At 45.1% G+C, this 27,828-nt stretch overlaps 1 protein-coding gene across 5 annotated transcripts; it reads right to left on the reverse strand.

Moving 5' to 3' along the window:
- Positions 1–146: 146 nt before the first annotated feature.
- On the reverse strand, positions 147–27,828 carry LOC119465798 (striatin-interacting protein 1 homolog). Of its 5 annotated transcripts, none has more exons than XM_037726256.2 (17): positions 27,719–27,828; positions 27,270–27,360; positions 27,121–27,195; positions 25,977–26,232; positions 24,772–24,947; positions 23,690–23,817; positions 23,416–23,604; positions 22,134–22,241; positions 18,840–19,202; positions 17,424–17,495; positions 17,235–17,306; positions 14,761–14,858; positions 14,062–14,289; positions 12,097–12,163; positions 10,610–10,714; positions 8,649–8,853; positions 147–7,095 (listed from the first exon to the last, which is right to left on the reverse strand). In XM_037726256.2, the coding sequence occupies exons 1-17, from the start codon at positions 27,722–27,724 to the stop codon at positions 6,797–6,799; spliced, it is 2,538 nt and encodes an 845-aa protein (XP_037582184.1). In that variant the 5' UTR covers positions 27,725–27,828; the 3' UTR covers positions 147–6,796. The 5 variants fall into 5 exon arrangements, with proteins under 5 accessions (XP_037582184.1, XP_037582180.1, XP_037582181.1 ...); XM_037726252.2 differs by having other exon boundaries at positions 17,235–17,309; XM_037726253.2 differs by having other exon boundaries at positions 22,134–22,244.

Below are 27,828 nucleotides of genomic sequence, written 5' to 3' on the forward strand. Positions count from 1 at the left end.
AGCCACATGAAGGCAGCTCAATGGTAGAGGCATTGCATGCATAATTAGGTAGATGTGGGTTTGGCATCTACCTGCATCAAGTTGCCGTTTCGTCCACTTTCAATCATGCCCCCCCTCTTCCTTATTCGTATGGGAACACGACACGCAAGGCAGCACCAATCTGGCGAGCACTGTTTTATTGACTCGCGACACTAAGATTTGCATTTTTACAGAGCACACAACACCGATTCTATGTACAGAAAGCAAGCGGAAATGATGTTGAACACACATGTCCAAATAAATACTCTAAACATCTGCTGCAGCAGCGATCTACGAAAATGCCCGACCTCGCTGTTTTCTGCAATGGAGGCCGCAGTTGTCTTCCCTTTTCTAACTGCATCTACGCCTTGAAGCAAAAGTCATTAAAACGATGTTGGCCACTGAGCGAACGGCCACATCAGAGCACAGCCAGTAGAAGCGTGCTTATGGAAGTTGTTCTCGACATCCCATGGTTTTCTGTACTCCTCTTGACTGGTGGGGAGGCTTGTGCTAGATTGCCCTCTTGAATATGCCAAGTCGACTTTCCCAAAACGCCTCATTGCCTCAATTAGACTTGTGGTGAATTAATGAACTTACTTAAACCAATTTTACTAAATCGTCAATCAGCACATCACTTAGTGCATGACCAACAGAGCGTTGAGACCAGCCATTTTGCACCATACCATTTTTAAGATGAGTATTGTGTTTGGCACTCTTCAGCCATACATGGCTCTCACGCCACAAACCCATCAATGAATTCTACAGGTCAATCTGCAGCAGGCTTTTCATCCCACTAATTACTCCTATAATGAGCTAATCCTAATTTTCATAATTTCGTTCAGCTGGAGTGGTATGTGTGCTAGTTGGTCATTTAAGAGCAACCAGTCGAATGGCGCTGTGCTTCTTGTTTCATTGGGCATGGATTCACCAGGAACTTAAAAAAGCATCAACTTTGCCTGCCGAGAGGACATCTCCGTCTGGTTTTAGCACTTTACACATAGGCAGGCAACACTGTGCTTCTTCTTTTTTTAATTTTCAGCCAATACCGGGCTCGATTAGCATTTCAAACATAAGGGTCAGCCATAATGACACTGTGCGCATTGATTTGTCAGAAATTAAAATAATGTTTCTGGGACAAGCCGCATCTGGAACTTTCTGCTGCGATCAACCACATATACCTGTTTCTTTTTCACTGTTATATTTGATTTTGTGAAAAATGAGTTTGCTTTAATTCAGCTGGCTGCTCAATATTGACCGTTAAACTTTGCTGTTGAACAACTTGGCAAGCACATTGTTGAAGTGACAACTACGCGTGCAGGCTTGTGCATTTTGTTATCTCCGAGTGTAACGAGTTTGAAATCAAATTGCTTGCACTTTTCAGTGTGTGCTCGTAGTCAGTTCAACCATGAACTTACTGACGAGTGTTGCTTACACATTTAAGGCAATCATTTAAGGCAATGCAGCCACATTAGAAAGCCGACTTAACATTCTTGGGGGGGGGGGGGGAATCTACTAGGCAGGGCTTTTTTTGAGCGGGAACTGTTTGTAACAAGTAGAGAAGCCAGACCCTTGCAAGCAAACCTAAGTGACTGTGAATGGCATCAGCAAGAACAATGTCTCTGACTGGGATATGTAGAAGTACCGTAACATGGGCATGCTAACTGCGGTTATGCTCAAGTCGAAGCTAGACACACATATATACAGGGTATTCTGTATTTACTGCACCATATTAAAGATAATGCTTGCGGCAGGTATCACAGATTTGTATTTGCATGCCTTTAACACCAACTGTCTTGAATTATTGGAACACATGCCCTGACTAATTGCATGATGTAATGCTGCCTCCCAGTTTCTTTCCTCCCTCCATGACAGAACTGCATTATCTGCTGCAGGGAATTTTTTAAAAATACGGTAAAGTTAATTTATAACTCTCTCTTATAAGCAGTCACCATGGTTAACTGAATAACTGCAGTTAGTAAAATTTCCGATGAAGAAATTGCGGTCACTGATCAAGTCAAGATGAAAATAACACAGAGACGTTTCGAGACCCGTACGGGTTCCTTGATCACACTGACAAGGAACCCGTACGGGTCCCAAAACGTCTCTGTGCTATTTTTACCTTGACTTGGTCGGTGACTGCAATTTCATCATCATCATGTTACCTGACCAGACGAACTTTCGTCGAACCCTTGGCTACATTTCCTACAATAAAATTCCTGTGCAGCAGGTCTTCACTGAGCTTCAGCTTAACCGTGGTTAGCATGCTCATGTAGCAACAGTTTAATCAGTGCAATCATCAGCACTAGATACTAAGAGGAAGCTTTGACTTAGGCCCTGCCCTGTTCATATGCACAAGGTACGTCTCCATCAGGCAACTGCTGAAACAATCTGAAAAAGATTTGTTTCACGAACGAAATTACTGATGGTCATAGAACTTTTGCTTAGGCCTTCAGAAGTTAAGAATGAACAGAAATAAATACATAAAATTTTTTTAAAACTTGACACAGAAAGATCAAAACTCCATAACTCACCAAAAACACGCATGCTGATCAGCAAAAGCGTTTGAGAATGAGCAGTAATGACAACCTAAATTGCAATTCGTAAGCACCTGTTTTGTTTGGCCTGCAACTTTTATAAATGTTACGTTCACAGAATACACGCACAGGGCCGCATGTAATGTCACATTTGCTCACTTTAAATGCTGTCAGCTGTTTACGGAAGTATAGTATCCGACTTCACTATGAAGTTGCGGTGTTACAAACACCGCCATCTAAATTTCTTAAAATCCATCAATTTTCAGCAATTTTTGTGAAATTCTCGAGTGCCCTAATGAATCTCGGTGACCCCCCCAAAAAAGAATTTGACTTCTTCCTTCAAACACAACAGATTTGTTTTAAATTGGCTGAGCAGCTACCAAATGATAGTTTATCTGCACGTCACACATATTTGCATAAAATTTTTTTGAGGTTGGGGCTGTAAGCTCAAGCTTTGTAAACGATGCAAGACAGCAGCAACAAGGTGCCACATACAGGTGGAGTGAATTTTTGTAATAGACAAACTCTGCACTCCGCTGAGAAATTAAAGAAAAAATACGTAGTCACATGTTTAGGGGTGATGCTGTCAGGCAGCTTTTTGTAAATACAGTGAAATCCCGATAATTCTAAATCCTCAATTCGAGTTGACAGATAATTCAAACTGCTTTTGTTAGTCCCGGTGAAGTCCCTTATGTACTTGAATAGAGAAAAACTCCCGCGAATTCGAACTCCAAAAATGGCGCAACGGTTGTTATGTTGAACAAAATTTCTCACTCCCATGGACTGCTTTTTGGACAAACCCAAGATAAAAGCCAAGCCACCACCCTTCTTGGTTCACCCTAACACATTTTCCCTCGCACCCACAGCATACGGACTTTATACGGAACCTAGGTTTCTTCCGGCACGTGCCGTCACTCGCTGATGGAGGAAAGCTAAGACTTTCAAACTTTCAATGCGAGCCCAGTGACGGTTTTGGCTTTGTGTGCTGCATCGCACAGTTGACCGGGCACTATACTTAAAGGGGCCATCGTTGGTTTGAACTCTGTTTTATTCGAACACATTTCCAATCCCCTTGGAGTTCGAATTAACGAGATTTTACTGTATCACCAACACTAAGTAAAGAAGGCAATGCCCAAGCAGTACGCAGTAAACAATACTGGAACAAACACGACCTCGGCGTGCAACCAGCTGCAATTTAACTGTGCAGTCTGCCACGTGCGTGTGTGCATGAAATCAGCCTCTCGCTCATAAAATGTTCAAAAAGCGCAACATGAGGGCAACAGAAGCTCACTGCAGTGAAACCTTGCAGCAGAAAACTAGTGGAATTTTTTAATAGCTAGCAGAGCACTTTGGATTGGACACTTTTTGTGAGAGTGTAGTGTGATTTGACACAAGTGGCATGGGGAGTCACAAGGTCACTCTTGACACTAGCTAGCCACTAGTGAGATAGTGTCAAAGTGTGACACAGTGGCTTCAGCTAGCTAGTGGGATCGGCCAGTCACAGCAGCAAGCTGGCACGCTATGCAGGGGCATTTAAGAACCCCTTCACCAGCCCCTGTTGGAAATTTTGGTTGTACACTATGCTTCGTTTCATACATAGCAGGCAATGCAACATCACAAAGGCTTAGAGAGACTTTTCTCACTGCTTGCATTTGCAACCTAACATTAGAATGTCTGATATGAAAGAAAGGCACAGGTATGCGTCGTGTAATTCGGTGTAACATTAAGTCACATACTTTTGCTACAAATATGCATAATTATTACATGCAAGGCGTCGCATATGTGAACATATTTACCGCCGAGCAAGCGAAGTGACACTTTTCTGCGACTAGTGGCCACAGTGCACCGCTTGCTCTTGCAATCAAAACATATACTATGTTGCACACTTGAAGCATGAAAGCGCACAAATAATGTGCGATTTGACGTAACCTTTAGTCTACAAGTTGTAGCTGTAATAAATGAGGTAGACATTCCGTAGAAAGCGTTGCAGAAGATCAAGCAACTGCACTGTGAAATGTGCCGAGTGAGTCTGCTAAGACAACATGATTTGTGTAGCTGCCACAGCCTGCTAAGTATGAAACGGTGCACAGAAGTTGTAAAACACTGAACAGAAAGCATTCTATCACAGGAATTTCCTATAAGCCTTTAGTAGTAGCCGAGAGAGAAGCAAAGAAATGTCATAAAGCAGGGGCGAGGCCCACTGCCTTGACCAGTGCCTGCAGGTGACATTCCCACATTTTCCCACATGGAGCTGACGGGCCATGCAATGTATACATAATGGCACAATATGATAAACAGTGTAAGAACAAGGCCCCCCCAGTATGACGCAACAATTCCTTTTGCTCTATTTTATACATTTATTATCATGCACTGCTCATGATAATGTAGAGAGTGGTGGCCGTGCCACTAACGTGAAGTATTGTAAAGGAAAACAATCTGATTAGAATCGATGCTAGACAGGAGAAATTAACAACAAGGCTACCGGCTTTTAACTAAAGATTATTGCACAGTGGCGAAAAACTTGGAGAAAAAAAACAAGAAAAAGAAACACTGCAGTAGGTTTTCTTTCTTCGCCTGCTCTGAGCATTCTCCAGTCACGAATGTAATAGTTTTCTGACGAGGGTGTTTAGCGCTTTCTTATGTTTTTTTTTGGTTTTGTCTGCCTATGTCTTTCGTCAGTGCGCAATAAACTCAAGTCGGAAGTCAGCGCCGGTGTCATTCGCTTCTCCTGTCTTAGCCCCGATTTTGCTACCATGTTGTCATGCCATTCAAGCCCGAATAGTAACCAAGTTGCATTACACCAACAGCCCCTCCCTCCTTTTTCTTTTCTCTTCATTCTTACTGTGTGGCATATTTCCAGAGGCAGCTTTGTATATTCTGCACTTCGGGGCACCCAAAATGTTTGCACCACTGCAAGCTATTTGTACACTGAGGAGCCCGTGCATCTGACATTGCTTCGCTAATAAGGAGAGTGACTCCTCACAAAAGAAGGGAGCGTTGGCTTTTCCTTGAATTTCGGCTTGTTTATCGGGGGGGGGGGCACACATCGGTGTAACACATACTTTGCAGACACGGTGATCACCATGTGATCTATGCACCTCATTTGTCTGCAATGCCCAAACGGGTTAAGGGGCCCTTTAGAAGCCAACAGTAACAAAATTTTGGACCGCATATAAAACCTAACTTGAGACCGCCAAATTTTATGTGCGTGTTATGAGAGGATGCGTTACAAAAATGAGCTCACAAAAGTAAACGTTTTTAATACCTAAACTGAAAAAAAAAAAAGAAAGATGTGGCATCATCGCTTGCCAGACGTGAGCCATGTTCCCGAACACGCGGCTTCTTGGCATGACCTCTAAAATTGGGCGCTGGAGGCGGTGCTCAATTTTGGCAGTACATGCATGCAGTACATGCATGCAGTTCTTGCATGCAGTGCACTGAAATATCTTGGAGGCGGTGTGCTGGGATTTACGTCACATCTGCTAACCACCAGGAACACATGGCGTAAGCTTAGGGGCTATTGAAAGGCCACTGACCAGAAAAGTAGACAATTATCAGCCCTGCAATTTTGCCAAGATTGCTTCAATAGCGTGTACTACTACTAATTTGTAACCAATATTTAGCCAGAATGAAATTTTGTTGCAGCTGGCCTTTACAGCTGGACAAAACCATAGCAAGCCAGAATGAATCTTTTGCAATGCAGCTGCAAAGTACACCAAGTGTGTGTGTGTGTGTGTGTATGTGGGGAGAGAGGGGACAGCCCAACAATACCCAGCATCTCAGTGCTTCTCCTGTATTCTCTTTCGACTATAGATAACAATGGCAGCTCACAAGTTGCAACCTTCATCATTGTTTTTCCAGTATGCTTGAAGTTGTTGCGCACACAGTACAATGAACAGTACTGATGAAGCTCGTGCACCAACTGCTGACGATGTCCATATGTAGGCCAGAGAACTCTTGCGTGTGACACATAGGTTTGCATGCCACAAGGGGCTGTGTTTGTTTCAGCTTGTTTAACCTTCACCGGATGCTTTTGGTTAGATGCACAGAATATCCAACGGAAACGATGCCAAAGACTAAAATACTAAAAACAATACGCCTGCACGTTTTTCTTCACTGCGAGACAAGTAAAAAAAACAAAAAAAAACAATGACTGATGCTTGGGTCGAGCAGAATGACTAATCAACGCATGACGATGAGTGTAAAGGAAAAAGGAAAGTGGACGATGCTAAAAGTGAGCCCATTCACAGGTATCCGGGACACAGCAGCAGGTCCCAGTCGACGTTGGCGCGAAACACGTCGCCCTGCAGCCACTGCTGGTAGTGGAGCTTGAACTCCGGGCTCAGCTCCACCTCCCGCCCGAGCACCGAGAGGAAGCTGTTGTCCACGGGCTGGAAGTCGCCGATGAGGTCCTGTTGCTGCTGCTGTTGCTGCTGCTGAGAGGCGGAAGAGGGCTTGTCGTAGCGGCGGGTGTGGAAGTTGTTGATGTTCGCTTGGAGGGAGAACTCCTCGGCTTGGAAGTCCCATGGGCGCGCGTCGAGGTCTGATAACAGCCAAAAAAAAGACTGGGGTTTAACATTCAAAACACACAGGCTGCGCTAGTTTTGTCGAATGTTCAGGCTGATGAATTAAAGGGAGATGCTACTCGGAAAAACTTTTTCTTGAATAGTTGTGACAGCTCAGTGAGACATTTACCATTTACAGAGTTTGTGCTCTTCTTTTCAAATCTGCTTTTACTTTTTTTATAGCTCACTTGATTAATTTTTTGCACACCATGGATTTGCAAAAACGATGCATTTTTGTGCAAGCTTAGGCGATAACAGTGAGCGCAAGAAAAAAAAAAATGGCTCATATTGCTCTCAATGAATAGTACAATTCAATAAAGGAAAAAAAAATAATAGCCTAACTTTTGTGTTTTAGTCTACAGAAAAGTTGTATCGCTGAGTTTCAGTTTTACCATTCTCAACGAAGAAACTTTTGAAATTATTTTACTGAATACATTTGTGGAAAGCTCTGAAAGTTCTTTCTTTGAATTCAGGACATGTTGAAGCATAAGCATGCCAAATTTCATTATGAGCCGACTACATAAAGGGCACAAATTTTAGTGCACAAACTCTAAGAATGCTACAAGATGAGGAACTGAGAAAAACACGTTTGAAAGTTCAAGGTTAAAAATTGAAAGTCGCAACGCTCGAAAAACACATGCCATTTTTTATTATTTCTTGTGCCTCAACAGCCCTGGTAACTATGGTTAATGGGAGAATGAGGCTTGGCCGAGCTCCTCATGCGATCCGCAATGACGAGCGGCGGCGCATTGTCGGCCGCGAGACGCTAGAAGACGGCACATTTTCATGCTTGTAACAGCCACGTTGTGCTCTTTAAACGCAATTTTAGCCCATTTCCAGCTGAGTCTCGACTTTGATATTAACTTTCCTAACAGTAGAGATACTAAACTTATCAAAACAAGTGAAAACAAGAAATAAATAATTTTGGAAAGAAAACCTGCATTTTTTGAGTAGCATCCCGTTAAAGGCTTTAGCAGTAAATCATAAACATGCACAGTGAAGCAAGATCAAACAGGCTAACTGCAATGAAATGTTATTTTGGCTAAATTGGTTATTATATTGTTACTAAATATGTTACTATATTGAAGTAACCTTCACAAAGCTGCAGGGCTGGTAGATGTCTAATTTTCTTATTAACAGCGTTTAAATAGCACCTAAGCAGACAACGTGTGCATCTGGTGGTTAGCAGATATGATGCAAATATACCAGCGCATGGCCTTCAAGATCTCCAGCGCACTACAAGCACAGCCCGATCTCAGAGGTCATGTAGAGGCACCGCGCCAGCTCTAAAATGCTTTGGGCTCGTCGTCGATTCTAGCGAGCCATAATGGCGGTGTTTTCTTCGGTTTTGGTATCGAAAATGTTTACTTTTGCGAGCTTTTCATAGTGCATGCACTCTCACTTAGAACTTTGCGCAGAGGGTGCTCTACATCAACGTTACCTGAAACTAGGCTTTTTTTTACACGGTCCAAAATTTCATTGCAGTGGGCCTTTCACATTAAAGTGTAGAGAAAGAGTGAGCAGCACAGACCATTTCCATAAGCCCAGTCGTCGTTGAGGCGGTGCCTGACCTTCTGGTAGATGGCCGACATGGTCTTCATGTTGGACTTGCGCCACTGGCGGCCCAGGTACTTGGTCTGCATCTTGAGCAGCTTGAGCACGTAGAGTTGCAGGGTCGCGTGGCGCACCTTCAGCGCACGCTTCAGGATGGGCGCCGACTTGAACACCACCAGCATCTGGAATTGAGCGGGTTGAGAGAGCCGTGTACGGTCGCGCCTGCTCTCAAGTATCGAATTAGACTTGCAGGAGTGGGCCGTGCCATGGGTGGCCCTTGTATGTTTTTGTTAAAGCACCGTAGCAAAGTTTGCACATGGCGAATGTGGGCTGCATGTCACTTCGGGGAGCGCTCCCATGGTTTGCAGCTGAGGCAGCTGCCAGCCACACCCCGATGGTGCCTTACAAGTTTTGCTGTTAACAGAGTGTGGATTGGTTGTTAGTGTTCACAATCTGCGTTTGTCTTGCATTAGCTTACACATGGAAAGTAGCAAGCCTTTGCCGAAACAGAAATTAAAGTGGTAAATAAGGAGACTATGAAACTTGCCAGATATGATGTTGACATTATCTAGTAACCAACATAACGTTTTATCCACAATGATAGGGGTAATGTGACGGTGACTTATGTGGGGAACCTTTATGCCAGTGTCAGTTAACTTGTACGTGAATGCAAGCCTCGCACTCTCTCCAGAGCTGTGACTGTCAGCATGAACATGAGTGGATGCCACAGGATGTGCGTAGTTGTGAGGGCAAAACTGGACAAGCCTGAGTGCCATGGGTAATGGCTATTGTAAGCGTGATAACTCAGCACACTCACTTACACATACTGCATATTTATGCACAGGTGGGCAAGAGCATGATCTTAGATGAGCGTGAATGCTGGTGAATGCCAGTGAGTGTGTGGGAGTGTGACTGTAATACCCGTGCCACACGGGCAAAGTAAAGTGCACTTTGAGCGAGTGCACTTCGCGGCTAGTGTCATTCGCAGGCTGCCACATGGGAATGCTTAGCGACACTCACTGCAGAGCGCACTTGCCGGCGAGTGTGTTCGGCAAACTCACTTTGCGGCAGCGAAGTGTGTAGCCTCGTTAGCAATGCATGGAAGATACATAAAGTGATATTGAAAGAGGAATCAGGAGTAATTTTAATAACATTGTTTTAAATTGCTAACGTTACAAGATAATAAAATGCGCCACACCGAAAAAAAAAAAAAAAAAAAAAAACAGCAACGAACTACTCGCGCTTGGGCTGTTCACGACCACGCCGGGTAATGGCTGCGCAGTTGTTTGGCAGATCAAGTCAAAAGTTGCCGTCGTTGCCCGCGCTTGTAAAGGTGGATTGTAAATGTTGTTTCTAACAATAATAAACTGTTTTCGTGCAGACATTTTTATATTAATAAATATATGCTTTCCCGTCTGACTCCCGGTCGCCATGGCCATCAATTTGAAAAAACACTTTTCTTTCTCGTGTAGCAGCGCACCGCCAAAGTGACACTCAGCGCGCTGAAGTGCACTCGCTCAAAGTGCACTTTACTTTGCCCGTGTGGCACGGGTATAACTAAGTGGATATATACTTGAACAAAAAGGGTTCGCAACTGAGTGTCATCAAACTTTCCCATGGTGTGCCTTCAAACACATTCTGTGTGCCAGGTAGATTAGGGAGTTACTGTGCTCTTAGCAACTGCTGCGTCTGGAAGGTTACACTGGTGTACAATTCAGTATGTAATGCTGAGAAAATTTGTTGAAGAGGTTCCATGGTTTTGCTTCATGCTCTCCGAATGGAAGCTGTGTTCAGACAAGCAATCACTACCTTAATGTGAAAAGCAACCCCTCAAGGGATTGTCAGGTTGATAACTGCAAAGATTAGTTTACGTTAAAGATTAAAATATAACTGCACACTGCAACACACAACACAGAGAACTATGACTCAGCAACTGACCATGATTCGTGAGTGCTTCCACTTGGTCAACTTGTTGAGCACTCGCAGGAGGTTGATGCAGGAGAACATGTTGCGCCAACAGTACGGCTGCTGCTCACCGATCTCCTGTGGAAGACCATGCCCAGCAAACATTCCATGTCAAATGCAAACAAGACACAAACGCTGTGGCCATATGAGATAGGGAAAATGTGACGCTGATATTGTGTCGGATTCAGCATTTTCAGTTTCCTTATAGCAGGAGAATACATTAAAATAAACATTAACATAAAGAATAACCCACAAAATTTTAGATGTACTTTGTTATAACTGATAATTCCTTATTCCTTAGCTTTGATGTAGTAGTGAACACTATCGACAATGTAGTACATTGTCAGCTGTCACACCAGATATGCGCAAGAGCCTGAAGCACAAGTTCACCATTTGTGATAAAGGTTGACAGTAATGCCTCTCACAACAACGAAGTTGTCTTTCTTTTTATTCAAACTTGGCAAGGAAAAGTGAAAAAAAAAAAAGATCGTAAAGAAAAACTACAATGCATTAATTTATTTTCGTGGTTTCGTGCGTGTTGCGTTCTTCCAGCTGTTAGCTTTATCTTTTGCGGCACCACACGTAACATCAATAAGGTTCTACTGTATACAGGTTGAGGTTCCATAACATAACGGCAGAGTGGGACCTTATGAGCAACTTGTATGAATACCGTATTTACTTGTGTAAGGCCAGTGCCTCTTTTTCAGATATTTGACGGGGCATGGGCCTTGCGCGAGGCAAGCTTATGGCTACTCACTGAAGCCTCTAACTGTGCTCCGACTGCTGCGTATAAATATGCAACCACTAGTGGCCGACCATGAAAACTTTTGTTCAGTCGTCCTTGTCATTTGCGCTACCATCATAGTCATTTGCACTACCATCATAGATTGATGAATTTGCATCACTGGCACCCTCGCCATGCAATTTCCACATTTGTCGCCCAGTTTCAGCTTCCGCACAGCTGCACATTTGCCAAGCTGTTCTGGGTACGTAATCTCCTGCAGTTAGAAGGCCTGCGGCATACGCTAAGGTGCTTCTCCATTTTCCCGGCTGCATTACAGCCAATAACATTGAATGAAGTGCACTGCATCTATGCCCCATGATCTGGCGGGATACGGTTATGATGATGCCATTGTTGGCAGGACTGTGCCATTTGGTGAACTGCCGAAATGAACCAGCATGTGGGTATGCGCATGATGCTTAGTGGAACTATCTTTTTTTCTTCAAAAATTTCGCTCTCTAAAGTGGGGTTGCAGGCATTACACGAGAGTGGGCCTTACACGAGTAAATACAGTACGTTCAGAGAGACAAGCAAAAGTACGATACAAGCACGTGAACAGAATGATATTGTGCGAATCTCATGACAATGCTGCTACTGTTAGTAACCATGAATCTAGCAGGTTACCAATTTTGACTATGTTACAACACCATGCATTCAGAAGTTAAGAATGGGTACAAACCAGTGTCTCTGCCGTCAACTCTGGCTGTTCCCCGATTACACATGCTGCAAAGTCGATCACGGATACCCTGTTCAGAGAAAGAGAAGATGGAGGAGAGGAGACCATCAGTGTTTCAGGTGCAACATTTCCTGGTTATGGGTTTTATGATGGTTTGGGTTTTGCATATACTCATAATCTCACAAAAACAGTTTAGCATAATACTAGGAAGGCAATCTGGCAATGCCATCATTCATCCATCTCGACCGCCATGACAATGACAATCAACCACCAAGACAATGACAGGAAGCTGAAAGTGCGGGTTTTGTGGTTGACTTTGCCTTCACCTGCGATGTAGAGAATAGATGCAACAACATTTCCTGGCTATGGCTGTTGTGATAGCCTCGGTCTTACATATTCTCATGTACGACATCATATGATACAGTGTAGACCGCTTATAACGTAAGTCACCGGAGTCGCGAATATCCGCACTATAACCAAAGCAACAATTTTTAAGGCCTGCACATATGCAAAACATGTGCACCGAGCCGCCACGCGTATGCGACAGTCGAGGAATGTGGCTAGAACGTTTGCATTCAATTTATAGTCGAATCTCGTTAATTCGAACCAATAACGTGGCGGCGCCTCCGACCGGCATTGCTCCGGGACTTAGGAGACACCCCTCGATGTCGTGCGCGAACAAAACAAAACAAAACAAAAAAACACGGCGGAAATTTCACCCTCTCTCAAATGGCAAGGTCGCCGATTCTGCGTTGTGCCGGAACATGCGTGTACGTGCCGACGTCTCAGCCACGCTACCGTAGCCACACATAGAAAATGGCAGTGAACCCTTCTTTCTCCTTCATGCTACCTCTACTTTCTAGTCACGTGTTGACCTTGCACGCTTCCCGATAATGGCAGAAAACGAAACTTCGGGGAGCTGGCGCCGGGCCGGCTGGAGCGGCGGCACCACGGCGGCAGCGGGCGCGCACGGTGACAGTCGAAAGTGAGGGAGCTACGACGGAGGGCAAGGGAAGCCACCGAAGTGGCGGAGTTGCCGAGGCGAAATCCGCTTTCCTCCCGTCCTCCTCCCTCACATTCCACGGTCTCCGCGTGCGCTCTTCGCCGTGCCGTGCCGGCGCCGCCCGCTCCCTGAAGTTTCGTTTACTGCCGTTAACATGAAGCAAGCGTTGGCCGGCAGTTTCGTGGCCCTCGCTCGCTATGCACGCCGTGATATTTGCTTTGTGCTTTTGTGGTGAATTTCAGTTCAAGATACTCCACATCTATGATGGCAAGCTAATGACAACTGCAGCATGCCAAAATCACGGCCTCAGAGATCATGTCGCACGTGTTCTGCAGACAACAGAGCACTGTGATCTCAGAGGTCATGCAAAATCACTGCACACGCAATGCATTATTGCCTGACACGCTATAGTATACTACTAGGTCTACACCAAGCCAGCATACTCAGCATGACATGCCCAATGGTTGTTATCACGCAAGCAACTGCTCACAACTTGACATCCTACTCGATGTTTCTAGTAAAAATAATCTGCATGCTGATCACAATTTCTTGGAAAAATAAGGGCAACACTTTACCAACATTTTGATTGTCTAATTTCTTGGAAAAATAAGGGCAACACTTTACCAACATTTTGATTGTCTTATTTCCGCAGGAAAATTTATTTAGCCAGTAACAATGTTGGACAAGCCGAAGGACAAGCCAAGTCAATGTCCAACAGCAATGTATGAGCTGCATCAAGAGAATGAAAGAAATGTTGACTTAATCATCATGCATAGAGGGATTTTGTGTTTTTTTTCATAACAAGTGATTGTTACACAGTAATCTAGAGAGGAAAAAAGATAACATTCACGATTTTCATCTAACAAATCTTTAAGTTTAAATATTGGCAATGAGTGGAAAGGCAAAAGGAAAAGCCACACCACGCCTGGGAATGCAAGAGCAGCAGAAGTGCTATCTATACACACGTGTTCTTTGCCGCAATGTAGGAGTTGATGTTCTGGTTGAAGAATTTCAGCACCAGGGGAATGCAGTTGGCGAACATGAGCTGCTGGCCCATGTACTCAAACTGGAGCACATGGTTGATCTTGAGGTGTTTGAGCAGGAGCAGCAGGATGGCCGAGATGGCCTTGATGATGATCTCCTTGTGCCGGTTCACATCTATGCCCAGCTTCATAGACTGCAGGACGGTGACGCTGCAAAAGTGTCGTCAAAAAAAAAAAAAAAAAATTCTGCAGGAACCATCCAGGATGACTGTCAAAGTAAGCGATAGCTTTCCGGTTAAACTGCTGCCGTTTCTCATGTGGAGAGGCATGCAGCCTGGCGCTCGCATCTCTCCTCCTCCTTTATGCGTGACATCATTACCTGCACCAACCAATCACATACCTCCCTCACTCTGCTCTTCTGCACATGAGCTTCCTTTTCAATTCTTTGCTCTCCTCCTCGTCATTCTTGTTACTCTCTATGGTACTAGATTGACATCTGCAAGCCACAAAAACCCCAGGGAAAGAGCTAAAGAAAGCCATTGCCTTAAAGACTGCGAGGTTTCTTGCAATTCACGTGAGCTGACGTAGTAATACGTAAGCACTGTGCTTGTTATGAACTGCTCTTACCAGCATATTTGGTAACTATTGCCTCGTGGGAATGCTAAATACTGGGACCCTTACGGCATTTCTTCGGGCAGCACGTCAGACATGATGTTCACAGATTCTGTCTTGGCCTTGGACGTCGGTGCGGCGGCGAGAAGGATCTTCAGCAGCGCAATCTGGACAGGTAACGAGAGCGCAAGGCTGTGAAGAAATTCTGTGCCATTTACATGTCAAGCAGTGCAACTTTGTTATGGTGAATGTCGATATAAAGAATTCTTGAATACGATGTAAGAAAAAAATTGCCTTCCATCTGTATCTACGCAGTGAAATGAAAGAAGCTGCAAATTTACATAGAACCTATTTGAAAAATTCATCTGCACTGCCTTTAGCGGTTTAAGTTGTCAGTTAATTTAACCTTATTCTGCCATCTGCTAATCTTGTGGTTAGTGATGGTAGTGCAATTAATTGCTTTGACAATTCAGTGGCCCCACATTCAATCCACGGATAAGTGCCCACATTTTGCAAAAATTCTTTTCAATTCTTATCATCTGTCCTGCCAGGTGACTAATCTTGGTGACTTTGGGGTCGTGGCTTCATGCGACCAATGATGAATGGGAAACTGAGTGGAAAATAAAAATAATGCTTACAAAATATGGCCTTTGATTACTGCACCTTCTGTTGCATACTAACATGGGCGTACCATAATGAAATGCACTTTATTTCCTTTCTGGCAAATGAAAAGGTGTTACATATCTGTTTGAATCTTCACTGTCTCAGTGTAATCGACCTGGAGAGCAATGCACTTTTCCCACCGGAGAGGGAGTCTTGTTCAGCCCTTCTGGAACCAATTCTTTGGAGTGCTATACATCCATGCCCGGAGAGCATCTTGCAGCCCCTGTATGTTAATGAAATGCTGACCATGCAGGGGTCTCTTTATGGCTCCGAACAGGTGATAATCGGAAGGCGCCATGTCGGGACAATGCGGAGAATGTGACACGCGCCTGTCCTCCACAATGATGCTTTCCACCCACGTGATGTTGGGTGGCGTCACAGTAGGCGGCTGTCCGGGACTGGTCCCTTTCACCGTTGACATGTGAGCCGCTTTCCAGCCATTCACCCAGTTGTAGACAGATATTTGGAATGCCACCTGCTCGAAACACACTGCTATGAGTTGCTGGTGAATCTCCGCAGCGCCCTCCTTCCACAAGAAGCACAACGTCCAGAACTGCCCTAGCTGGTTCCTCTTCATGCTGTCCGTTCGGCTACTGACGCATGCGGGGAATCATGTGCGTTGGCGACCACAAAATGGATGCTGCCGACATGTGCTGCCATCTAGTGCTGAAGCAAACTCCCCAAAGCTCATGACAGACATGTCGACAGATGGGGCAGCCCATGCGGTGCGGGAGATTCACAAGTGCAATTCATTAGGGTGCGTCCCAGTAACAGTATTATGTGCATTCTATTCATGCATATAATTTCTTTCTTCTTTTTAACGCAATATGAAGCAAAATATATTGACATTGTGAGCTAATAAGGGGCCTATGTCTTGCTACGAACATCATGCATTACATATATCCTAGCCTCAGTAGCGCACCCAGGATCTCTGCCGAGGGGGGGGGGGGGCGGTAAAATAAAATTTTTGTGGGGAGGGGGGGAAGCAAGCACTATGCATAATATGCAATTTCCTTGCTTTAGCCAGAAGAATCCAACAGCACATAAAATGCCTAATAATTATAATAATGACACCAAGGATGATGACGATGTGTATTTCTTCAGCGTTTTACTCAACGTAATTTAAGAGTGAATGAATAAATACAAGACAGTGATAGAGTGTTTTTGTTAATCAGGAAAATTCGACCTCAAGCCACCTCCTGAATTGTAATGACAATGTGAACACAGCGCTGAAGGTACACGTTGGACTGGTGGGGCTAGATGCGTGGGGGGTTACAACAACCGACCCCCCCCCCCTCCCCCCCAGTCGGTGCGCCACTGCTGAGCCTATTAGCTATTTGTTTTTTGAGCTGAAGGCGATTCATTCGCTCAAACCGTGGCAGGAAACAGACCCGCGCACATGTTGTTTCAATACTGTGGCATTTTCTACAGCTCACATTGGTAAACTGCTGCAATACGTAGTTCATTGCGAGGGCCAATAACACTTCACACAGACATTTGATCTCCACTCTATGAAGGCAAAGTGTACAGGTTTCATCTTGTTTTGATTGCGAGAATCGGAGGCATGATACTTTCACCTTGCTATAAAAGCGGGTGCGCGTCATACTCCAGTCATAGGGTCATTTTCTATTGCGACAGGCTCCTTTGTGTGCAAGCTGTGAAAGGGAACCAATCACAATAGAGAAATTCAATCCCGATTGAGCTCATCGAAAGTGTCCCATGTGACTGGCATATAAGATTTGGGGGCACATCGTTTTTTTTTTACTTTGAACCTATCAAACATGGTTGTTCGTTATGATTCGGTGGCTTGCTAGAATTGAATAAATATAGTACATTCAGGTGTGATTCTAATAACAAATGCACAGTTCTCTTGAGCTTACCATGTACTGTGGCATGCTAGGTAGCATGGCTTGGTACAGAACTTCAGTTGGAGTAGCTGGTATTTCGTGCTCCTTCTAGAAATAAAGCAAAAAGAAAGCAAGAAGGAAAAAAGAATCTGTTTGGTCAGAAAGTAGACCACTGGCGTCAAGTCAAGAGGCACACCACCATAATTGTATCTTTCCACTCACCATCGACAGGGGATGCTTTGTGATGTCCTCTTCCTTCTTCATCTGAACCTCGGCCAGCGACGTGTACATGTGCTGTTAAAAATTAAAATTAGTGGGCTCATTTGACATGCGTACAAGGTATGTTCGATACGGCAAGATCATACACTAACTCAATGTACACGTGTTTGCAAGCGAAGGGCTCCCGAGTATTGTTTTTATGGAGGCATGGGTTCTTTCAGCTCTCAATGACTCAATGTATATCCATACAGACCCTTTTATCCGCGTTGTGGCAGAAGTGTGTTCGTGACCCCAGAAACTTAGTCATGCATTTTGACAGTCAAGTTAGTCAAGGAAAGATAAGTATTTTGCCTCATAGCATATACTATAGGTCCATGCTCTTGATGTGTTCAGGTATAAGAAACATGCCCGACGCACTGAGCTCATGTATGCAGCTTTCTTGTACAGTTAAACCTGCTTATAACGAACCTCCATATAACAAATTCCTGGATATAACGAAGTTTTTGTATTCCCCGCCGTGACTCCATAGAAGCACATGTATTTGAAACCTCTACATAACGAAGTGGCAGCGGGAGACCCCCTCGATATAACGAATTTTCCCCGCCGACAACCTAGAGATTTCACCCCAAATTTTGTCATTTTTGCGCAGGCAGCAACCGGAAGCACCTTCTCCGCCGTGATGAAATGCGAAGCGGCGGCGTCGTGCTTGGCGCGCTTGAATTCACAGCGCGAGAGCGAGCCCACGTGTGCGAGTGTGCGCGAGGCGGGCCTGCATCCCTCGACCCGGCGATCTTGCCGCCGCGGGCGTGACCTTTCCCCTTCATTCAAACCTGACCTCGCCGTTTGCTGCAGCTGGCCCAGCCCTTCAAGCCGGCACTCTCCTTTTCCTGTTGATGTTGCCGAAGGAAAAAAAAAAAAACGTTTTTTTTTTTTTTGTTTTTTCAACGTGCTGGCTGCATCACACTCTGGTTACTGCGCAAGTCTCTGCGCTTCACTAACTTGACACTAGGTGACACTATACGACACTACGCCGCCATCGTGTAGCTCGCTCTACATTTCCGACGCCTCGCGCTTGTGCGAAACGACACGCGTCCGTGCATCCAGTACCTGGTGTGACATTGACTCCATGTTTTTTGACATTGACTCCATGAATTTTGACCCCATGTTTTTTTTGTTTGTTTTTTAACTTGCACTCAGAGCACCGTGATAGAATCTTTTGTTATATCCTGCCTACATCACAATGCAGCCACCATGGCTGGGAATCAAACCTCCTACCTTGTGCCTAGCAAGACAATGCCATAGCCACTGAGTCACTGAGGCAGGTACACAGGGGGTTACCATGGCAACACAGTTATGGCACATGCAGTTACCATAGCAACGCAGTTACACTATTCACAGTTACAAGAGGCATCACCACACCTGTTTGAGCACCCGCAGTCCCTCGTGGATGGGCTCTGGCAGGCCCGCCAGAGAGGTCTGGTCATCAGGCAGCTGGTAGCCAACAAACTTAAGCCGCGTCGCATCTAGAAACTCCTTGATGTCCTTGGGTCGCACCTTGGGCACCCAGGGCAGCCCCAGGGCCACACTGGCCTGCGAGAGCACCGCGGGAAAGCCGCCGGTCTCATCACACTGCTGCGGCTGTTCGTTAGTGGTGGAGCCCGTCGGCTGTTGAGGCGGTGCCTCCCCTCCTTGGCTTTCTGTGGATCCCGGTGCCGGGGTCGACGGTCGCAGGGCGGCCGCCGCCGCTTCGGGGTCCTCTGGCAAACCAGGTGCCGGGGTGTCCTGTGTGAGAAGTTGGAACTGAACTGAATTGAACTGACTACTCTACTTGGTTTGCCATAGTACATTGTAACTGGTAGTGAAAAGACAAGCTGTTCAATAATCAACACAATAAAAAGTGCAGACGATGGGACAAGTGATATGGACAGTGGCGGTATTTTGTAAGAGTCCAATTAGTGGACTGTCCATTTCGGCTGTCGCTGATTGGCTGCTGCTTGACGTGCAGGAAGGTGCCAGTCAGTCTCCTTCCTGCATGTGAAGCAGCAGCCAATCAGTGACAGCCGAAATGGACAGTCCACTAAGTAGACTCTTACAGAATACCGCCCCTGGACAGTCCTGTCTGCATCACTTCTCCCGTCATCTGCGCTGCTCGTCGTGCTCACTGTTGAACAGCTTTTCCCTTAACGTTAACGAACTTGCCCAGCTACGAGGCCTCGTGCTGTTTAATGATGGCTTGAGGGGTCCTTTGCCCCCTTTTACAAACAATGACAGCAGCTGAAAGACCAAATGCAGTGTCACAGTGCCCGATTGTTTTGAGCTCCGCATTTGTTTTCAGGAATGTACCAAAGACAGGAAGCAGAAAAACCCAATTCACACTATAAAGGAAACCGCTAAATTTGATACTCTTAAAAGAGTATTTAAATGGCATTTTTGACTTGCCATTCTCTTTCTTGCGTTAGGGCAAAGGTCTGAATCTGTTAAAACCTAGAAACGATAATGGTGAGTGTCAGGACACCCAGAATGATTTACTACAATAAGTACTTCTAACATCCAAGTGCGCTTCCCTGCATTGCATGCTGTTCGGATTAGTTGGGCAACCTGCTTCGCAGAAAAGCTAAATTTACAATTATGAACTTGCTTCTATAAAGCAGTTTTGGTTTCACTAACCAGGAAGTGGATGTGTTGTTATGTAATGATACATTGGCTCGCTACAGTCCTGCGATCACTAGCACTGATTACTATGTGCCCCGCTACTTGGAAATATGATACAGGCAGACAGTTTGAGTATATACAGTGCTCAGCAATTCAAATGAGACACTTGGAGCACATGGTTGCCAGCACTGTTGGCGCTGCTAGTGGGTACTGGGGACACCGAGCTAATGCATTGTGGCATACAATTAAAGCGAGAGAATTTGTGACACATTCTCGCTGCATTTGACCCTTCCGGTGATCAACCCAGCGCTCACCATTGCTTCAGAAAGTGCTGAGCACTGTACATACATTTATACTGTGTGTCCGAAAAGTAACTGTGCAGTGACAAAATGAACTACAATTATAATTGTGAATGACGTCACAATTTCATGTGCAATATGATAGCGCATGACCTGTAGTTTGTTATTTAATATTGAGACCACTATTTCATATTTATATTCCATATTTCTCATATACAATTTCATATTTTAAGACCACTATTTCCACTGCACAGTTATTTTTGGACACCGAGCATCGTTGCATCTACATGTTTGCAAAGAAAACAAAGAGAGGAGAGGCAAGGGGCTGAACTGCGTACTACAGTAAAACCTCGTTAATATGTACCCGCTTAGTAAGTCACTGCGATTTAAAAGTAACGATGAATCCCCTGCCCTGTAACCATTAAAATTAATGTATTCGCTGACCGCTTAAGCCATAGTCCCTTAATGCGCGCCAAACAGTTAGCGTGTAGCATTTACTTTATTTTCGGTGCATACAACCATGTAACCAGTGAAACGTCGTGTGCGCAGACTATAGATAACGAAATTGTGGCGCACGGACTTTTCCCGGACTAAAGTCGCCACCGATTGTGACGTCAAAACAAGATAGCCATGACGTGTTTCCTGCTGCCACAGTTTCTAGCGCTTCAACGTCGTCGTCATGAATGACGACATGGATGCTGGCCCTTTTGTATCTGACGCGGCTAGTAAGTTGACCGTAATGAGGGCGCTCGCAGAGAAGTGAGGCCTGATGGAGAAACTGGCTTGCGGCCTTGCTGAGCTTGAGGATGCCATCGTCGCTGCAGGCTGCCACGGTGGCAAGTGAAAATCAGATTTTTTTGCTGCCCACTCGCGAATAAAACTCGTTTGCAAATATGTTTGAATGAGAACGAACATGTTTTTTTGGCTGGTAAGTTCATAGCTGCTCATCTGCCATTTTTGGTTAAATAGTGCATCGCTTAGTGTGTACCTCATCCACGTTCCTCGCCAACTATATATTAGCGCGGTATTACTGAATAAGGGGTGTTTTATTGTTAACAGAATTTTTAGAAATCACCCGTGACATGTAGCACAACTCTTCTTCTTCCTGGGGTTTTACGTGCCAAAACCAGTTCTGATTATGAGGCACGCTGTAGTGGAGGGCTCCGGACTAATTATGACCACTTGGGGTTCTTGAACATGCACTACAACGCAAGAACACGGGCGTTTTTTCATTTCGCCTCCATCGAAATGCGGCCGCTGCCGCCGCCGGGATTCGATCTCGCGATCTCGTGCTCAGCAGCAGGGGACTGAGCCACCGCGGCGGGTCAATTCTACTGCTTGAGCTAGATGAGGCAGACATTACTTGAAGGAAAAAAGAAAAAAAAACAAGAATATTTGACTAATTAAAAAAATTTAGCTAGTCAACTTTCAAACTAATTACTTTGCATACACACGCACATATGCAGGGTGTTTCACTTTAACATTAACTCAATTTTTCAAAATTGTGTTAATGTTAAAGTGAAATTACCTGTACATGTGGTTGTGTATGCACTGTCTTGTGAAATTGTCAGGTACACTGATAAAATAGGTTACTGGACAGAAGGCACTTGTCACATAGTACCCCCCGTTTTCATCATGACTCCTTGCCCTCTACTTCCCCTTTACGCATGTGTGCAGTATCAGGCCAGAGGCACACTCCTCCTTTCCTTTCATCAAGCAGTCTTCTCTCTCTCTCTCTCACATTCGCAACAACAGCCCTTACCATGGGCATCGACTGTCGCTCCTCCATGTCCCTGAGCTCCTCGTCGGCACCCGAGTCCCCCTCCAGGTCTTGAAAGTCATCCATGCTGCTCTGCTTCACCAGGCTTTGCTGCTGGGAAGGACGAACAGACGACATTCACATGCCGACGTCATCCAATCACCAAGTGACCCCCTCGGAAGACTCGTGTGAAAGCAGAAGCAACTACAGCCCTTTAGCCGACTCCTTCTAGTGGTTACAATATAGTTGATAGTTACGATATGGTTGATACAATGCTTTGTAATGTCAGAACACATCATCATATCATGTTGATAGGATGAAACAAACAAACATGCAACACAGGTTGGTTAAATTCTATAATTTCTATAATTCTATAAATTCTATAGTTTAGAAAGTACTTCCCTAGCGGAGCTATTTCGTAATAACTGAGCTTTATTTCCCAAGCTCATCACAATCTGGGTTGAAAACCTTTAATGGAACATTGAACAGAATCATTAAACAAAACCCAAGCCCCCAATACCCAAGAAAATACACTGACAAGCATCGGATAACTCTAAGTGATTGACTACAATACTTGTTTCTATTAACCAGTTTCGGCTTTGGTACTCAGAAAGCGTACGCATCTTGATGTCATGATACAGTGGCTTACTACACTCCTCCTATCACTGTGGCTGCAACAGCGCAGCTGGAAGAAATGCACACAGCACTTTAGCTTAATTTCTTTTTGTGAACAACATCACCATACTCTGGCTTAATGATACCCAGCATCAGCACATCTTGTTCTGTGTCATGACAATGTAGATGACGCCAGTTAGGCATTTTGAGATCAACTTCACTATAAAATTAAGACATTTTAGAAGTGTTTCGCAACCTTCATACTTTTTAAGTGGCAGAATTTTTTGTTTGACAAGTGTGTGCTACAGTTCTTACAGCTTCATAAGTATGTTTCCCCAGCGCCGCTTAAAAAACAAGAAATCTTGGTGTTACGTGCCTACACCAGAATTTGATTACGAGGCATGCCTTTTGATTGTCTGGGGTTCTCTAATGTTCACCTAAATCTAAGTACAAGAGTGTTTTTGCATTTCGTCCTCATTGAAATGCGGCCGCCGCGGCTACAATCGAAGCCTTGACCTCGAACAGAGCGGCACAGTGTAACAGCCATTGGGCTATGGCTACAGGTACCAACACTCCTATAGGGAGACACACGAGGCGAGAGACAGGTGGTGACAGCAGCAGCATCAGCGGCATGGCTGCCACAAACACAGGCCTGTGGGGGAATACGAACCCGCTTGAAAGGCCGGCTGGTCTTTCGCTGCTGCTGGGCTTCAATGAGGTCGGCAGCCGAGGTCGGCGGCGAAGAGGCACGCATGGTACGTGCCACTTCCACCGTGTCCTCGGGCGCGGGAGGCAGCTGGTTAGCTGCCCGATACTGGGCCTTCAGTGCCCGCAGCTGCGGCGTCCCACCTAGAGAAACCTGCGCATGCGCACGTATCGCATTAATGACGGTCAGCAGCCTTGACAGCAATGTAGATGACACAAATGCAGGAGAGAGGGCTCACCAGAATGGTTTTCCAGAGCAACAGTAGGACTTTCTTGATCGGGAAGTGGGGTGTGGCACCACTGCAGAACTTTATTATCATCTGGAACAGAGTGACGGCCAGCAGCTCTTCGCCCAGGATCGGTTGGGCTGTAGGCAGTGCGGGGAAGCAGAGCAATTTAAGAATGAAACTTCACGGTCACATAGAACAAGACAGACAACCAATTGTACACCTGTTGATGCTTGCCAGACGTCTAGTGTTAGCTGAAATGGCGATCGATAGTATGATGTCAATGGAAGCAAAACAAGAGCAAAGCGGTTTCCCTTTTTTTCATCTTCTTTTCATATGAGGATGATAGAGCTTGGTGAGACTCCAATGAGCTCAAGAAAGTTTGTTATCTGTGTGAAACGATTCCTTACATTCTACTAAAGTAAACGCAAATGCATAGATATGAAGTAGAATGTGTTTCAAGCTTTACGACTTGAAATTGTTATGAACGATCATCACTAAAGGCATAAACCAGTTGTCTCTGAATGAATCACGCTAGTAAACACACCAGCGAATATGGAAAGAGAAGTGTACTTTATAGTTTTTTTTTTTTCGTGGCCGCATTTCAATCTGGTGTGATAGTACCAGTTGCTTTTGTCACTTCAGTTTGTAGAGTACAGCGAGCATGACACGCTCACACCACATGTAACTCTGTGATACAGTTACCTTGCACAAGTTAAAATGAGATGCTCGAGTAGAACAATTGCTGGAATTACTTTGCAAGGCTAGATCTGTTTGTAGCTAGCACCATCTTCCTTCTGCCTCTTTCGATTTTGATCTCTTAAAACACACTGTTACGGCTTGACATGTGCATAAATTTTTCTCCTCTGGTAATGACTGGTTGACCAGTAGGAATCTATGTGCACCCAAATCTGTGTACACAAGCATTTCTGCCTTCCACCTCCATCAGAATGTAGATACTGTCGCCAGGAAGTCAACTTACAACGACGTGCTTAGCAGCAACTCACCCTACTCGCATTAATGAGCTGTGCAGTGTAAAAGCCCTCTAGCACATGGTGCGGGCAAGACAGAAAGATACCACAGGTGCTGCTTACCCAGTTCACTGGCGAAATTTGCGCGATCTCGCTTCATGTCGTCAGTGTCAGTCTCCGAGGAGACGCGCATCACTTCGACGAATATGTACAGGACGCTCAGGATCGCCCTCAGGTCTGTACTGTCGCCCAGTGACACGGCTGGCTTCCTAAGGGCGGATGTGGCAGCGGAGCTGTTCCTGAAGTGAAGCCAAGTGAAACCAATAGGAAATTATGAAAAGTGAAACGCACAATAAACCTATGCTATATTCTATATCACAATGCTATATTCCCTAAAATTCGCCAGAAAACAATTCTGAACTTATTGATGGAATACGTAAGTATAAAGCTTAATAGGCTAGTGCAGAGCTGTTCCTGAAGTGAAGTCAAGCCAGAACAATTGGGAATTATGAAAAGTGAGAGGCACAGTGAACCATAAAGCTCCCCAGAAAACAAGTAGGACTTATTGATTGAGCACATAAGCATGAAACTTAGGCGGACAATGGCGCAGTGCTCTTGCAACCTGGCATTAAGGCAGGGCCCAGTTTGGCCAATATAGCTTCTCCCGCAGGACACGACGCCTATTGCGCAAGGAACAAAGCAAGTCGCACGTTTCTTTTTGCACGCGCTGTTGCACTTGCGCCCGTTGGCCACAGGGAAAATTTGAGCAGCAGTAGATGCGTGGGTAGCGGGGGGACACTTGGCAGACCATTGTCGCAGGTGCCTCTGCCCTCCAGCATTCAATGCTACACATGTGCTACGTAAGGGCGAGACCAGTCCCATCAGAGAAATTTCACAAGCCAAAGCCTTTCGTTTGTCTTAGTTACTGCTATTAGCAATAACCAAGACAAAGGTGTCAGCGCCCGTCTATAGCACATCACAAAAAGAGCTCAAATACCTGAATAAAAGTTTAGCATGTGCACAGTGGTGATAGTTTTACCTACCTTTTCTGTGTTGCCTTTAGTTTTCGTAGAACATGATAAACTGGTGACATGTGCGCTTGCACCCTCATTTATGGTGTTAGCACTTGCACAGCTTTATATATATATATTTGTGTGTAACAGCGTAATCAACTCAGTTGACGTCCAGCGTTTGTCTAGTCTACTTGTTACTTTCTGTGTGAGTGTATATTAGGCCAACACTTAAAGCTCTTTTTGTCATAGTAAAAATGTATGAGTTCTGGTTTTTCTTACCAGTGCAAAGGGTAAGAGACGCATGCTCCAACTTACTCGATTTCCATGTTTAGCAGCTGCAGAAAGACATGGAAGAAGCCATGTCGATACAGAAGAAAAACATTTTGTCGTGCCCTTTGCGGCTGTTCCTCGAGCGTTGTGCACTCCCCGAAGGCCCCTTGCATGATGTAGAGAACGGCACGAACAGCCTGCATCCGTGCAGTACGGGGGCTCACATCCACGCCATCCATCAGTCGCAGTGCAACATCTTGTCGAGTTGTTTCGTCTAGTGTGTACCATTTTGGTTCAAATCCTGGAACAGATGCAAATGATGTGATGTAGGCTAACGAAAAGGTCACTTCAAAGTGAACAGACTATTCAGCCATATCCACTTGGCTGCTGCTTGGCTAACCAGCGGACTCATGTTGGCCAATAAAATGAAATGGGAGATGAAATCAAAGGGCCACTTCAATGTTATCAGATTTTCAGTCATATCAACTTGGCCAGTGGTTCGCTAATCAGTGACCGTATGTTGGCCAACAAATAGGGAGCTGAAATCAGAGGGGCACGTCAAAGTGAACAATGTTTCAGTGACATATCCACTTGGCCACTGGATGGCTAACTAGTGGTAAACAAGTAGCCAACCAGCTAACAAGTGGCCTCACGTTGGCAAACAAAAGGGGAGCTCAAATCAAAAACTTCAAAGTGAGCAGATTTTAGTCACTTCCACTAGCTCACTAGTTGGCTAACTAATGGGCATTTGCATCTGTTAGCCCACTAGTTGGCTAACTAGTGGCCCGTAGTTGGTGGCCAACAAGTGGCAACATGTTGGCCATAAAAAGGGGAAGTGAAATCAAAGGGACACTTCGAAGTATACAATCTTACGGCCATGTCACCATGACCGCTGCGGGGGTGTTGCTTGAGTGCAGGTCTGTATGACAAGCTCTGTTTCATTTTCCCGATCCAAATGATTTCACGTACACCATTATGACCAAAAGACGCATTCGAGTCGCATCCCCTCCAGTAATACCAGTTGATTGTCAAAAGAATCCAAAGCGTTGCATACTGCATGCTAAGTCAAAGAATCCACTCTACGCGTTGTTTCAGCTAGACGAATGAATGAACGGATTGCCGGGAAGCGGAGCCATTCACGGAACCGCATCCCAGCTTAAAAGAATATAGCCACGGCTGCAGTACATACCATATTCCGTCATAGTATCCTCGAACGCTTTCATGTTGAGAAAAAATTCGGCTTCTTCCGTGTACGTGTAGAGCTCTGAAAGGGAAGGCGCCATGGGTGTAAACTGCGATTAACGGGCGCAAAACCGCGCTCGGAAGCGGTCAACTTACCTGCGATCTCATTCTCGTGCGAGTCGGCGTCATCATAAACAAACTCCAGATCGGGCGAATCCCCGGACTGCTGAAAACAGTAGTTGTCTATCTGAATTTGAGATTCAACAATGAAACACGTTAGCTAAGGAAACGGACTTCCGTGTGCACGAGATGATCGATCTTGTCATTCACTGTTCAATGCTGCGCTGCGTTAAACATGCCGTCGAACATACTATGGGTTGTGGAACTTCACACATACCACTTTTAATATGTCGAACAACTTACGACCGCAACGAACACGAGGCAAGCAGAATGACAAAACATCGCAACCGTACTGTGCAAATGTCAACTTTAGCGTAGGCCTTCATATGCTTTAAAGTGCTAACTGGCCCAACGGGATTAACGCAGCGCAATCGAGAAACAGTGTCTTTATATGTATATATAAAGAAAGCAATCAGAAAGCTCACCTCCATTGTGTTTAAGAGGTATCAACTGCATCAACTTAGGACACAACGAAAGTCCAAGCAGCCGCAAAAACTGTTCACTCGATGATGCACAGAACCGAAAGCACCGGAAG

Source organism: Dermacentor silvarum, chromosome 10 (genome assembly GCF_013339745.2).
Source record: "Dermacentor silvarum isolate Dsil-2018 chromosome 10, BIME_Dsil_1.4, whole genome shotgun sequence".
Lineage (NCBI taxonomy): Eukaryota > Metazoa > Arthropoda > Arachnida > Ixodida > Ixodidae > Dermacentor > Dermacentor silvarum.